This window comes from Notolepis coatsorum (genome assembly GCF_963971535.1).
Source record: "Notolepis coatsorum genome assembly, chromosome: 16".
NCBI classification, from domain to species: domain Eukaryota; kingdom Metazoa; phylum Chordata; class Actinopteri; order Aulopiformes; family Paralepididae; genus Notolepis; species Notolepis coatsorum.
The window spans coordinates 84289002-84303618 of record NC_140180.1 but is presented as its reverse complement, the minus strand read 5'-3'; the positions used below and the strand labels follow the sequence as shown (position 1 = coordinate 84303618).

The 14617-nt window shown below is 42.5% G+C and overlaps 1 protein-coding gene across 10 annotated transcripts in view; it reads left to right on the top strand.

Annotated features, from left to right (window-relative positions):
* Positions 1 to 14437, top strand: part of tnip1 (TNFAIP3 interacting protein 1) — a 55685-nt gene extending 41248 nt beyond the window's left edge. For 9 of the 10 annotated variants that reach the window (XM_084331500.1, XM_084331499.1, XM_084331498.1 and 6 more), the window contains 8 exons: positions 1814 to 1945; positions 2390 to 2518; positions 4193 to 4336; positions 4756 to 4881; positions 5044 to 5127; positions 10354 to 10497; positions 10732 to 10816; positions 12693 to 14437. In XM_084331500.1, the coding sequence (XP_084187626.1) occupies positions 1814 to 1945; positions 2390 to 2518; positions 4193 to 4336; positions 4756 to 4881; positions 5044 to 5127; positions 10354 to 10497; positions 10732 to 10816; positions 12693 to 12757 (909 nt within the window). In that variant the 3' untranslated portion in view covers positions 12758 to 14437. The remainder of the gene's footprint in view (positions 1 to 1813; positions 1946 to 2389; positions 2519 to 4192; positions 4337 to 4755; positions 4882 to 5043; positions 5128 to 10353; positions 10498 to 10731; positions 10817 to 12692) is intronic. The other variant, XM_084331501.1, reaches the window with a different exon arrangement.
* Positions 14438 to 14617: the final 180 nt, after the last annotated feature.

Genomic DNA, 14617 nt, shown 5'->3' with positions numbered 1-14617 from the left:
CCCCGTTTAGAGGAGAGACCCTGTTCAGAGGAGAGACCCTGTTCAGAGGAGAGACCCCGTTTAGAGGAGAGACCCTGTTCAGAGCGGTTCAGAGGAGAGACCCTGCTTATCAAAAAGATAATTCTCTGTACTATCAGTTTATATTGTCAATCCCGCTTCTAAAATATTTATAATATTTATTTGTGTGTCCAGTGGAAGAGGTGCAGCCTGTAAGCGTGTTGCACCACAGTGAGAATTCCCCTTACCTCCTGCACCCAGTGACTTCCTGCCGTGGTGCAGCCAGAGGCCAGCAAACACACTCACAGCACCATCACTCTCACTCTCACAGCACCATCACTCTCACTCTCACAGCACCATCACTCTCACTCTCACAGCACCATCGCTCTCACTCTCACAGCACCATCGCTCTCACTCTCACAGCACCATCACTCTCACTCTCACAGCACCATCACTCTCACTCTCACAGCACCATCACTCTCACTCTCACAGCACCATCGCTCTCACTCTCACAGCACCATCACTCTCACTCTCACAGCACCATCACTCTCACAGCACCATCGCTCTCACTCTCACAGCACCATCGCTCTCACTCTCACAGCACCATCACTCTCACTCTCACAGCACCATCACTCTCACAGCACCATCACTCTCACAGCACCATCACTCTCCCACTCACAGCACCATCACTCTCCCACTCACAGCACCATCGCTCTCACTCTCCCACTCACAGCACCATCGCTCTCACTCTCTCTCACAGCACCATCGCTCTCACTCTCCCACTCACAGCACCATCGCTCTCACTCTCCCACTCACAGCACCATCGCTCTCACTCTCCCACTCACAGCACCATCACTCTCCCACTCACAGCACCATCGCTCTCACTCTCCCACTCACAGCACCATCGCTCTCCCACTCACAGCACCATCACTCTCCCACTCACAGCACCATCGCTCTCCCACTCACAGCACCATCGCTCTCCCACTCACAGCACCATCGCTCTCCCACTCACAGCACCATCGCTCTCCCACTCACAGCACCATCACTCTCCCACTCACAGCACCATCACTCTCCCACTCACAGCACCATCGCTCTCCCACTCACAGCACCATCGCTCTCCCACTCACAGCACCATCGCTCTCCCACTCACAGCACCATCGCTCTCACTCTCACAGCACCATCACTCTCACTCTCACAGCACCATCACTCTCACTCTCCCACTCACAGCACCATCACTCTCCCACTCACAGCACCATCACTCTCCCACTCACAGCACCATCACTCTCCCACTCACAGCACCATCACTCTCCCACTCACAGCACCATCGCTCTCCCACTCACAGCATCATCGCTCTCACACCTACACATGTACTCTCTCACACACACCCACACACTGTTGAGATGGAGCCACTCTGTAACCTTGGTTTTAACCAGCATACCACTTGACATATCCGTTTGCGTCATTCATCTGGGTATATTATACAAAGACATAAAGGTGTCTGCACTGCAGGCAGAGAGGGTGTTGCTGCAGCTCAGCATTCACTATATATCAAGTCACTTAATTGGCCCATCAGCTGGGAAATTTGTCTGAAAAGCTGAGTCATTTTGTCAATATATTATAACTTAAGATTCATATTGTTAGTAAGTGATTTAATTACCTTTACACTAGTATTTTGTTATCTTCTATCAGGACCATATTGTTTGACTAAACTATCATTCTGTTACTTGAAAAATGTTTGACGAATACATCGTCGTTACAGCTGTGATGGGTGGAGTTACTCCAGTAAACAGTTTATACCCCCCTCGCCCTCCCTCAGATCACAGACCTCAGGCAGCGGTTGGCCGACTCCCAGAAGGCCGTGCTGGAGCTGGAGGCGGAGCGAGAGCAGAGGCAGCGAGACTATGACAAGAAACTGCTGTTGGCCAAGTCCAAGATAGAGAACGTACAGGTGAGAGTAGAGAACGTACATGTGAGAGTACAGGTGAGAGTAGAGAACGTACAGGTGAGAGTAGAGAACGTACAGGTGAGAGTAGAGAACGTACAGGTAAGAGTAGAGAACGTACAGGTAAGAGTAGAGAACGTACAGGTGAGAGTAGAGAACGTACAGGTGAGAGTACTTCTGACTAAAAGGATAATGGAGCTCTATGGAGAAACCGTGGCACTCCCCTGACTAAAAGTAGTTTTAAAAACGCATGGCTGTGAGTGTGAGTCTTTCGCCTTTTACATATCTATCTTTGGCATGGATTGATTGTTTAGATCGCTAGCATGACTAACAAATGCAAATATATTATAGTAGTCTGTCCTGTTATTCTGACCAGGATGATGACTTGAAGTGTAGCCCACCAGAGGGTTTGTAGAACGGCTGTTTGGACTGTTTGTGTGTGCGTTTCAGGGGGAGAAGGAGTGTCTGAACACTGAGACCACTGAGCTGAAGCAGAAGGTTCGCTACCTGCAGGACCAGCTGCTGCCGCTCAGCAAGCAGAGGGAGTACCAGGAGAAGGAGATCCAACGCCTCAACAGGGTCAGTGCTTGGTGCTTGATTTGATTTGAAACATTTTATTTATTTATTCCCCAAAAGGGACATTGAGGTTTTACCGTCACTTGCAATGCCGTCGAGATTAGAAATACAAACGGTTCAGAATAAGATATTCCTTTATTGATCCCCTTGGGGAAATCTGGGTGTCATAGCAGCATGGGGGAGGGGAGGTACAGGTATGGGCAGGGTAATAGAAGAAAGACATAAATATAGGCAATATTGTAAAGATATGAGAAAAATAAATGGTGTAAAGTAACAATATAATTAACTCTGAATATAAAATGATGGGGGAAATAAAGGGTACTCTGTACCCTAACTGGCATGATATATGTCATACGTTATAGTCTGTGCAGGTTTTGGTGGTTAAGAGTCGGACACACTTATATACACTTAAACACTTATATATAAAAGGAGTAAATACGTTTGCATAAATAGGACAAAAACACAGGTGAAGAGGGAAGAAAACAAAGAAAGAGATCAAATTAAAAACAGTTACATACTGGGGTAGGGAGGTTTGTCAACATGTTTTCAATGATAAACGGTTACACACTGAGGTAGGGAGGTTTGTGATCATGTTCTTAAATGATAAACAGTTAACGTCACGGTGACCAATTGCAGCCACTCTTATTGTCTGGGACCAAATACGGCCACGCCCCACTCCCAAAAAGTGGGAATCTCTAGAATGGGTTAGGGGCGGCGCTGTATACGGAAGTAGCTCTCAAGGTGACGATTAGACAACACTTTTTTGTTGTCAGTAGATGGCAGCATTGGTTTAAAATTAAAGGCTGAAAATGTTGAGAACTACAACACTGCATTTCCCAAGACCCTTAGCACAGGTCGCAGGTCACTGGGATGTGTCTATATTCTCCGACGTGATCTGAACAGCGTTAAACTATTACTGCGACCTCGGTATAGCGACCGAGAATGGCCAACTAATTATCTTAACAAAAGTGCGCTGGTAGCGTTACATATGTTGTCTAAAGGGGGACATATGGTACAATTTAAGATTCTAATGATAATCGGCATATAAAGGACAAGATAAAGCATCGTTAATTTGTAAGAAACCTCAATGAAAACGGCGCAGGGTGCTATTGTTATGAAAATGTGATAGAATCCTATAAAAATGTGGACGCATTTGGCCTATGTTCCGTTACACACTGATGTAGGGAGGTTTGTGATCATGAGTATTACTGTTGTTTCTTATGTGTGAGTAATACTGTTTCTTATGTGTGAGTAATACTGTTGTCTTATGTGTGAGTAATACTGTTGTCTTATGTGTGAGTAATACTGTTTATTATTTGTGAGTAATACTGTTGGCTTATGTGTGAGTAATACTGTTGTCTTATGTGTGAGTAATACTGTTGTCTTATGTGTGAGTAATACTGTTGTCTTATGTGTGAGTAATACTGTTGTCTTATGTGTGAGTAATACTGTTTATTATTTGTGAGTAATACTGTTGTTTATGTGTGAATAATACTGTTATGTGTGAGTAATATTGTTATGTCTTATGTGTGAGTTGTACTGTTGTTACATGTGAGTAATACTGTTGTGTGAGTTGAATAATACTGTTATGTGTGAGTAATTGTTGTTTTTGTTGTAAGTGTATGAGTAATACTGTTGTTTCTTACGTGTGAGTAATACTGTCGTTTCTCTCGTTAGGCTTTGGAAGAGGCACTGAATCTACACTCCCCTACCACCTCCTCCGCATCCCAGCAGCCACCTGGTCCGGGTAACCATGGCGACGCGGCCAGCAACCTGAGGAAGCAAGAGCTTCTCACTCAGATAGCAGTGCTGAAGGAACAGGTGATGAACAAACACACGGATGTTTACAGACCAGAGTGGGTATTAGTTCAGGCTGTTCTCTCCAAAAAACATTTCTAGTTGACTAATAGTCATAGGATTTGATCGACTATTCGATTAGTTGATTTAAAATGTATAAATAAATGAATAAAAACATTTCACATGTAATCACGCAGGAGGCCCTCCTACATAAAAGAAAAAAAAACAATTGGCAAGTGGAGTTATGGGGGCTGCCCCAGTATTGGCATAGAAAGGACAGAGCAGAGGCTTGTAACCAAGATAACATTTACAAACAGCCACAGTCACAATTTAAGGCTATTTGTCTGGTGGCTTGGCGGCTATTCCCAACCTTACAGACACAAACACACCGTGAGCGTAACACATCCACTTACTTGACCGCCTTTTACCTTTTTGTATTTCAGGTGAAAATCTTTGCAGAGGACTTCAGGAAAGAGAGGAGTGACAGGGAGAGAATGAATGAGGAAAAAGAGGACTTGAGGCGACAAGTGGAAAGACTGCAGGGTCAGATGACTAATCTGACCAATCAGGTATGCTGTGTGTTTATCTATTCTGCCGTGTGTTGAGCATGATGGGTTGAACTCTTAACCTCCGATATGTAGATACCCACCAGTTCATCTAGTCTGCATCACTACACTGTCTTGGCTGGATTGCCGTCTTACATGCGTTTCTGTTCCGGTTTTGTGCCTCAGCTCCACCAGGCACAGAACGAGTGTCAGAGAGAAAGAACAGAGAGATGCAAGCTGGAGAGACTGCAAATGCAGCATCACAAACAGGTAACCTAGCAACACAGTACTACCATCACATATACCCAGCTTGGTAACACTTTATAATAACACTCAGTTATAAGACCTTTATAAGGTATTTGTAGATAATGAACTAATCATGAACAAATCATTTATATACATTCGTAAATTATTATTAAATCATTTATAACTATTTGTATAACATTTACAAATAGTTCTACATTATTTATAACTCATTATCAACATTGTTTGTACTTGATTTGTTCATCATTAAATAATGTTTAATGTGTAGTAACACATTTGTAGATGCTTTGAAAAATGGATATGAAAAAACGACTATACTGTACCTCCATTTATTTGTTCATGTTCAACAAATGATTTGTTAAGACATTCATAAAACATCTATAAATCATTTGCAGATGCTATTGTGTGCCCTAATCTGAAGTGAAGCCTATTCATCATTAACAAATGTCTAATTGTTAATTATTTGTTTACTTTTTCATCACCTGTTACCAGTGTTGGGACTAACGCGTTACAGTAACGCCGTTAATTTTGGCAGTAACTAGTACTCTAACGCATTACTTTTAAAATTCAGTACCTCCGTTACCGTTACTAAATGGTTCGTTACTGCGTTATTTGTATGTAGATCGGTAGCAAGCGATAGCGAGCAGTCCTGACTCCTGTGTGCGGAGAGTGGGGAGACACGTTGTGGGCGTGTTTGTTTACACACTGCTACTACACTCGCGTCGCCAATAAACATAATAGTTTCAAGACATTGCGTCGGTCTGAGAGAAGAATCAGGCATCGGAAATACATTTGGACTGCAGTATTCTGTTGTGGATGGTTAAAACCTTTGTTTACATATTGTTGTGTGGATTAAAACGTTCGTTTCTGGACCCGTTTTCTGCCTGGCTGAAATCAAGCTGGCGGGCTCGTTCAGAAGTTGAACACAGCTACAACCTCCACCACAAGTCTCTGTAAGTAAGCTAGCTAATGGCTAATGCATCCTTACACTACTGGCAAGTATTTTCATATCTTAACCAACGTTGCAACTTGCAAGCCGCTTATAATGAAACGCTCCAACGGCGACATCAAGGCCATTCATTCAACCTAGCGTGCACTTATTTTCAACCTAGAACCTAAGCTCTCTCTCTCTCTCTCTCTCTCTCTCTCTCATTCTCATTGATTATGTTACCAGGAAGGGGGCTCAGAGCCATCTCTCAATATTCTTCATCAAACCAGACCTCATACAGGCAACCACGTGTGTGTATGTATTTGTGTTGTGTGTGTGTATTCAGAAAGAGAGGGAGATATTGAGAGAGAGAGAGGGAGGGAGGGAGGGAGAAAGCGTGGGAGAGAACGAGAGACCACGAGTAAGATATTGTAGAGAGAGAGCGATAGAGAAAAAATGCTCTACACTTCAAGCCCAGATTCAATCTAAAGTTGCAATGCCGTGTGTGAGAGGGAGGGAGGGAGGAAGGAAGGGGTGGGGAGTGAGGAAGAAAGGGGGAGAATGAGAGACAGAGAGCAAGAAACATACTAAGAGAGAGAGAGATTAGTGGAAACTTGATCAACGGATGTTGACTGTAAGAATCTGGAAGGGCATTAATGGGAGCAATATATTTTTTTAAAGTAACTAAATAGTTACTTTTCACAGGAACGCATTACTTTTGGGTGTAAGTAACTAGGAAAGTAACTGAGTTACTTTTGAAATGAAGTAACTAGTAAAGTAACTGAGTTACTATTTTTCAGTAACTAGCACAACACTGCCTGTTACAAATGTTGTAGACCGCTTTTGGATACACCCTTTGTGACATCAAACAGTGACAGAATTAGGACTATAGATAAATGCAATTTTATTAACATATAAAATACATGTGCATGACATATAGTGTAACATGGGGGGGAAATGGACCCAGGAGTACCCTGGCCAGGGATTAACAAGTATGTAGACGGATGTATCACGCGAGTGAGACTTGACTTCGTCGTGTGTTGCTGTCTGTTGAATGGAAGCACGATACATTACCAGAGCCAAGTTATTCGTGCTGCGCCTGCCCCACGCTTTTGATGGAATAGATTTACCAACAAAAAAGGTGTTTAGCCTGCTCATACCTTAAAAGCGTGGGGCAGGCGCAGCACGAATAACCTGGCTCTGCTGACAGCAACACACGTCAAAGTCAAGTCTCACTCGTGTGATACATCCGTCTACATCAGGGTTTCCGTTAGAAAAAATTGTTGCCGGCCTCAGTGTCCGGTAGATTTCAATCTACCGGTCAAATGAGAGAAATTCCGGTCAGAGTTTATTGAGCTTAAAAACAATTGATAGGCAAAATAATGACAACAAAACAAAAGAATGACATCATCAAGGCATGTAGATTTATAATATTTTTACTTAAAACTAGGCTACTTTTGCGTATAAAGTCATTATATTCCAAATAAAATAAGTCCCGAGACTCGTGCTGCTGCCGACTTTAAATCAAATAGGTGTCTGTGGGCAGTCGCCCGACATTAATAAACAACAGTCTGTTATAATCACATTTTTATGAGCTAACGAATTCCGTTATATTGGACATTTGTATAATTAATTATATCAAGCGAAGAACTGAGAAATTTGGCAGAGAGAGACGGCAACATTATCCTGGGTTTGCGTGACGACTCTCTCCACCTCCCAATGACTTATTTGCGAGAGTATGTCGATGCAGAGCAGCAGATTCAGCTGTTATTGGCTCTTTTCTGGGGACCGCACAGCAGCGCCCCCCACCCAACATTGAATTGAAAATGGCTGAATTGGAGTACTGCTGGAGTACTGCATTGTGCTGCTGCTGCTCCGGCTCTGCAGCTTCACAAAAGTTCGCACACCCAGCACTAAGCTCTCGCTGACAACGTCGTTGTCATTATTAGAAGCAACGATGAAACAAATGTAATGATTGTTTCGTTCATCGCATAGGCTATTTAATTTTAGCCTATTTTAATACAATTCAAATAATCAAATTGTGCTTAGACTCAGGGAATTATTTTCACCGGACATTAAGACCGGAGAGATTAAATATGTCGGACTTCAACAGATTTTGCCGGTCAAATACCGGTAATTACCGGCTAACGGAAACGCTGGTCTACATACTCTGTTAATCCCTGGCCAGGGAACTCCTGGGTCCTAGTGCCCCTCACGTTACATTATATGTCATGCACATGTATTTTATATGTCAATAAAATTGCATTTATCTATAGTGCTAATCCTCACTGTTTGATGTCACAAAGAAGGGTGTATCCGAAAGCGGTCTACAACATTTGTAACGGGTGATGAAAAAGTTAACAAATAATTAACTGTATTAGACATTTGTTAACCCATTCTCCGCGATGACGTGTTAACACGTCATTCTCCGCCATGCGTAATCTGCCAATGACGCCGTAAGGTGTCTTTGAGATCAATATTTCATATTTTTGTCATGGTATTCACATTTCACCCACGGAGTCTTGGCTGGTGCTGTAGGACTCCGCTCAACTCTGCCACACTTCAATACCGCCACCTCGTGGCCGATCGACGAGTTGCCAAACCGGAAGTGGTTGGAAGTGCTTGGTCCGTCCCCTATTCCGTCCGGCCACTCGTTATCGCTCCGGGGAATCAATCCAGACACCGTGGATATCGATCCGTTGCCATAACTCAATAAACAACATGATTTGGACGTATATTAGTTTTATACAAACCGGAACTGGATCACCTCGATCAACATCACATAACTGGGATCTGTTTGCGCCAGTGTGATCGCCCAACGGTAAGAGGAGGCTGACGTTACTTTCAGCCTGTTTGTTTATTATTATCCATACAAACTGCTCTGATCAATATATCACCCATACTACATAAATGATTTAACGTCGGCCACGGAATTATAAACGACCCCCCCCCCCCTCCCCTCCGTTCACCCACAGATGATAAGTCATAACGTCTAGGACCATGTACAGTTGACATTTTTTATATAGCGTTCATCGGTGTCAAACGGCATTTGATAATCTAATATATGCATTTATGTCTATATCTCACGTTTGTGTGAATGAAAAAGTAAAGCGTTCCTACATCCTGAACGATAGATAATTGATAGTTGAATGGGCCATAGTAATGTAAATTTAGCAATACAATTTAAAAAGTTATAGCCCTGCAAAGAAGGTGAACATCTCCATAGACAAATAGCGCTGGCAGAGAGGGTACAGCGATGGATATAAGCTCCGGCAGAGAATGGGTTAATGATGAATAGGCTTCACTTCAGAATAGGGCACACAATAGCATCTGCAAATGATTTATAGATGTTTTATGAATGTCTTAACAAATCATTTGTTGAACATGAACAAATAAATGGAGGTAGGGTATAGTAGTTTTTTCAAAACATCTACTGTGTTACTACACATTAAACAACATTATTTAATGATGAACAAATCAAGTACAAACAATGTTGATAATGAGTTATAAATAATGTAGAACTAATTTGTAAATGTTATATAAATATAGTTATAAATGATTTAATAATAATTTACGAATGTATATAAATTATTTGTTCATGATTAGTTCATTATCTACAAATACCTTATAAAGGTCTTATAACTGAGTGTTATTATAAAGTGTTACCTACAGCTTTTATGTCCTAGCAACACAGTACTACCATCACATACAGCTTTTATGTCCTAGCAACACAGTACTACCATCACATATATACAGCCTTTATGACCTAGCAGCACTGTACTACCATCACATATATACAGCCTGTATAACCTAGCAGCACTGTACTACCATCACATATATACAATGATTATAGTATGGCTTCAGCTGCTATATTGAAATGTGGCCATGTGACTTTTCATTACATATACAATCATTGTAGGGACATGGTGTCGATTGAAAGTTAGACCATTAGTGCCCTCTTGTGACTGAAAGCAGTCACTTCACATGTTGACAGTGTTAACCAGTGCTTATGGGACAGATCCATACTCCAGGACTAAAGCCTCACTCCAGTCAGGTTGTTTGTGAGCGCTATCAGCGAGTGGGAATATTTACATTCCTTTAGTTGGGAGGCGGTGGAGACGGTAGGTCGCAGGTTCAACAGGACCGGGGGGCGGCTGCGCTCTCGGGAGCGTGGCGGCTGAGCTCTGACCGGGGTCAAGTTGTGATCCCCGTAGGGACAGCGGCAGGACAGACGTACCTCAGACCCCACGTCAGGCTCAGTGAACGCCCTGCTGAGCCCTCCCTACTGTGGTCCCTTTGTGCAGGTGGGTCCGCAGGGCCTGGAGGGCTGGCCCGCACACTTCCCTCCTCCGCGGATGCCCAACGCAGGAGGCCCCGCAGCAGCAGCAGCCGCCGCCGCCACCACTGCAGTGCCGCCCCCCGGACGAGACTTCCAGCCTGTCACCCCGGTAAGGGCCCCTCCGAGGCCGCTGCTGGAGTGACTCTGGCCCAGTGAGCAAACAAAAAGCCCCCTCTCCTAGTCTCCACTGTGGCAGGTGTAATCAGTACATGTAGCCACAGTCCCACCTGGCCTGGAGAACCTTCATGATCGATTGTGTGGTTAGGGTCTTGAGGTCTTGTTTGATGTGTGTGGTTGTATTGAGTGACGTTGACCAGTTGCATCCTCTTATCTCTCTGGTCAGGGTTTTCCCTGGCAGTCGTCCTTTCCCCAACCCAGAGGCGCCAGGGGAACAGGGGAGGCCTCACGACCACCACCAGAAAATGCAGGTAGGTTGTTGTAACACACGTCCGACCCCGTGGAACGCTATGCAAGCCGGCTCTCCCACTGAGTCTGAACTTCATTTCTAACCTTTATTCAAACTCGAAAGGCAACTGAGGTTTCCCTCGTGTACAGTCACGTCGAGTGTACATACAGAAATAAGTATAAAAGCATGTAAAATCACACAGCCTATAAAATTATAACAAGACAACGAGATGAGGCAAAAAGCAAAGATAACAAATCAATTAAAACACGTACAACTCGATTGACAAAGGTTGGAGATCAAGGTTTTAAACTCTGCAACAGAGGGAATAATCTCAAGCTTTGAGGACTGATCATAACGAAATGCAGATTTACTAGTTTAGAGTGAACTCGGGGGAACAGCCAGTCACTGGAATGGGTTCCATAAATTCCACAATTCCATTCCAATAATGATGGAGTATACAGAGGTACCTTACCAGTAAGGGCCTTAAAAATGTACAAATACCAGTCTTTGTTGTGCCTCCATCAGAGAGGGCCAACCAACCTTCTCATAAAGGTCACAGTGATGAGTGTCATATCTATAATTAGTGATTAATCTGAGGGCAGAGGGATAGACAGGGTCCAGGGATTTCTATAGATTACATCACCATAGTCCAGCTTCAACAACCCTCTTCCTACTAATCAAAGGAAAGCTGGTTCTGTTTCCTTGGCTCTCCATCAGGTCTGAAAGCAGCACAATGTAAAGTAAACAAACGGCCTTCCAGTGAAAACGGTCGTGGATAAAGTCACTCTGACTTACCGTCTCATCTCTCAGCACGCAATTAACTCCTGCCAATTCTGTCTACTGAAAGCATGTCTCTGTAGCAGCGGCTCTCACTGTAAACAAGCCTCTCACAGCCCGTTGTCTTGGTAACAGAGCTTTTTCCTGTACTCATTAACTGCCCTGGGCTTCAACCGTCACCAGGATACTGAACCTCTAGCTGCTCCAGGTGACAGGATTCACCAGCCTGCCCTGGGTTTTAATCTCTTACCTAAACAGCATTTTAGGAATCATATTTAGGCTAGCTTCAAATAGCTTAACTTTCGAGCAAAATCTATCCCATTTTCCAGTAAGATAGCATGACCTTACCTCCGGATTCCTCAAGATCTCTAGTTTCCTATCATACCAGTCACACTAGCTTAAAAAAAGACGGCTAATAAAACGGCAGAAAATCTGTAACATATATGGCCGACACAAATGTCCTTTATTTAATCGGTCGACCTCAAGGCAATTCTTTATAAAGAGAATGATCTAAATGTTGGCAATAAGCTTCAATAATTTATTTGGTCAATTGCAAGTCTTAAAACTTTGAAAAAACCTTGTCACTTTTACTATAAATCCAATATTTTCAAAGTGAACTCATTTTGAATCTTGACCAGGCAGGCTGGGGGCTCACTGTTCCAGAACACCCAGGCAGACTGTGAGCTGAGCTTTCAGGAATGTTGAGGAAGTAAATGAGTTAACTTACCAAATAATTGTGGGGTGAGAGACAACCAGACTTTATTGTGATGACAAAACCACAACTCACCACGTGGTGAGTCTTTGTGATAACAAAACAACACACCATGTGTTGAGTCTTTATTGTGATTTATAAAACAACACACCACCCTGGTGAGTCTTTATTGTGATTACAAAACCCCAACACACCACTGTGCTTGTTTCATTATTTAAAAATGTCATATTTGTATACACTCTTATACACTTATTTCTACATGGAGTGCTTTAGTAAACAAGCTGTTACTACTACATGTCGTTAATCAGAGCAGCTGTATACTTCACCCTCACCTCTCAGTGACAGTGGAGCAGCAGACTTGGTGACAAGTGAAGAGGTAACAGTTGTGTTGTTCCCCTCCTTCCTGCAGATCAGTCCACGGCGACGGGATTTGGAAAAAGGGAGCGACAGAACATTGATCCCGGAAAGCACTAGAAGCATCAGCGTTTCCACACAGCGGAGCTTTGGGTAGCAGCATGAATCAGTTTGTTTTTGAGTTTGACAAGGTGTGATTTGAACTATAATTTTCCTACTGACCTGTAGATATCCTATTGTAATGTTGTTTATACTTGCGTTTTATAAGCCTATTTGTGAAACACTGTTTTCGCTATTCTGAAAATATACATGAAATATTATTTTTTCTTTTTTTTTTATCTATTATAATTTTTTGGAGACTCAAAATCTGCTTCATGTGATTCTATGCAGGAACTGAAGTCATTTGTTAAATAGGTTGGAATTGATCAAAATAGATTTTCAGACAATATACCGATTGTGATGTCTCTCTGCAAATATGTAACAATGTTACACTTAGTTTGTTACTTGTAGGGTCAAAGGAAGCCATTCCCCGATATGAATAAGACTTACGTGTATTCATTCCAATAATGAATAATTATATAGGTACATTTGCCTTGGACTTTGAATCATAGAAATTGTAATGTGAATGTTGTTTCATTTATGATAATTTGTTCAGTACCATCGATGTTATAGAAAATGTACCATATGTGTAACTGTTCAAAAGTGATTGTTGAAATACTAAACATTTTGGGAAATGAATTTTGATGGTATCATGCCAAAAACATGATTGTGATTATTGATAATTTATTTATAATCTACTGTTTTGATAGTTGCATTGACTTAAGTGTAAATCATTGTCTTTAGTAATGCTGTTCTTTCTATGTTGTTAGTGTAATCTCAATATATTGTAGCTATTGACATTGTATGTTTGTATCAGACACACAACACAACATACAGTACACATACACACACACACAAACACAACCCATGTTTCCCACTCATCTCAGCATCTGATGGACCTAATCTCATTTGAATCCAATGCTTTTACTTTTCCATCATTGACTTCATGATTTGATCACTTGTTGCAATATTCACACTCATCCTACAGCAGTATCTTGTACATTTCTCCCCAACGTAGTCCCAGGCAGCTTGTCTAGGGGGGGGCGGGGGGGGTCTAGAGGACATGGTTTGTCCCAAGCAGAGAGACTGGTATCTAGAGGTCATGGTCTGGCCCAAGCAGTGAGACCAGACCAGAGAGACCAGACAGCCTCTGGCTTTGCCATCAGTCCAACTCAACAAGCAGCAAACCCCACACCTTGCCGTCTGACTTGTGACCCGCTGTGACACCAAGTCCAGAGAGCCTCAGCTCAGCCCGGGACAATAGGGATCCACGACCCCTTAGTCTAGATAATGCTTGTGACTATTTTGGTGGTTGAACTCACTATGTTATCACCTTCAAATCAAAGCCAATGTTTAGCTGAATATCCATAATAAAACGTTTTGCCCTGACGTGTATTTCAGACTTGGGGTGAGACGGATTGGCCTCAAAATGTGCAGATGAATTGGACCAGGCCTCCCGTTTGAATCAACAAGTTATTAAATGGGGAACAAATTCCTGATTGGTTAAGAGCTGAAATGAGACATTAGCTGACTTGCACTTTGAAAGGTATGCTGTAATTACTGGCAGTTGTATTTTCTTGGTTTGTAGCCTAGTTTTATTTTATTATTATTATTTTTCTCTTTTTTTTGGCTGTAGGCAAAAGCACATCTGATGTGAGACTTTTTGTATTTGACTGGCTTAATAAATATATTCTAAATGTCTTTTCAACATCTTTGTTATTTATATGTTAATGTTCTTTTTCAACGTTAACTATTGTTCTTCTACAACTGGAAGATTCCACATGTTGGGGGCAACAATGGCTTTAGGAGGTAGAGCGATCGTCTGGGCCCAGGAGTTAAACACTTTTAATCCCTATCTGATCGGATCAGATTTGGATTCAT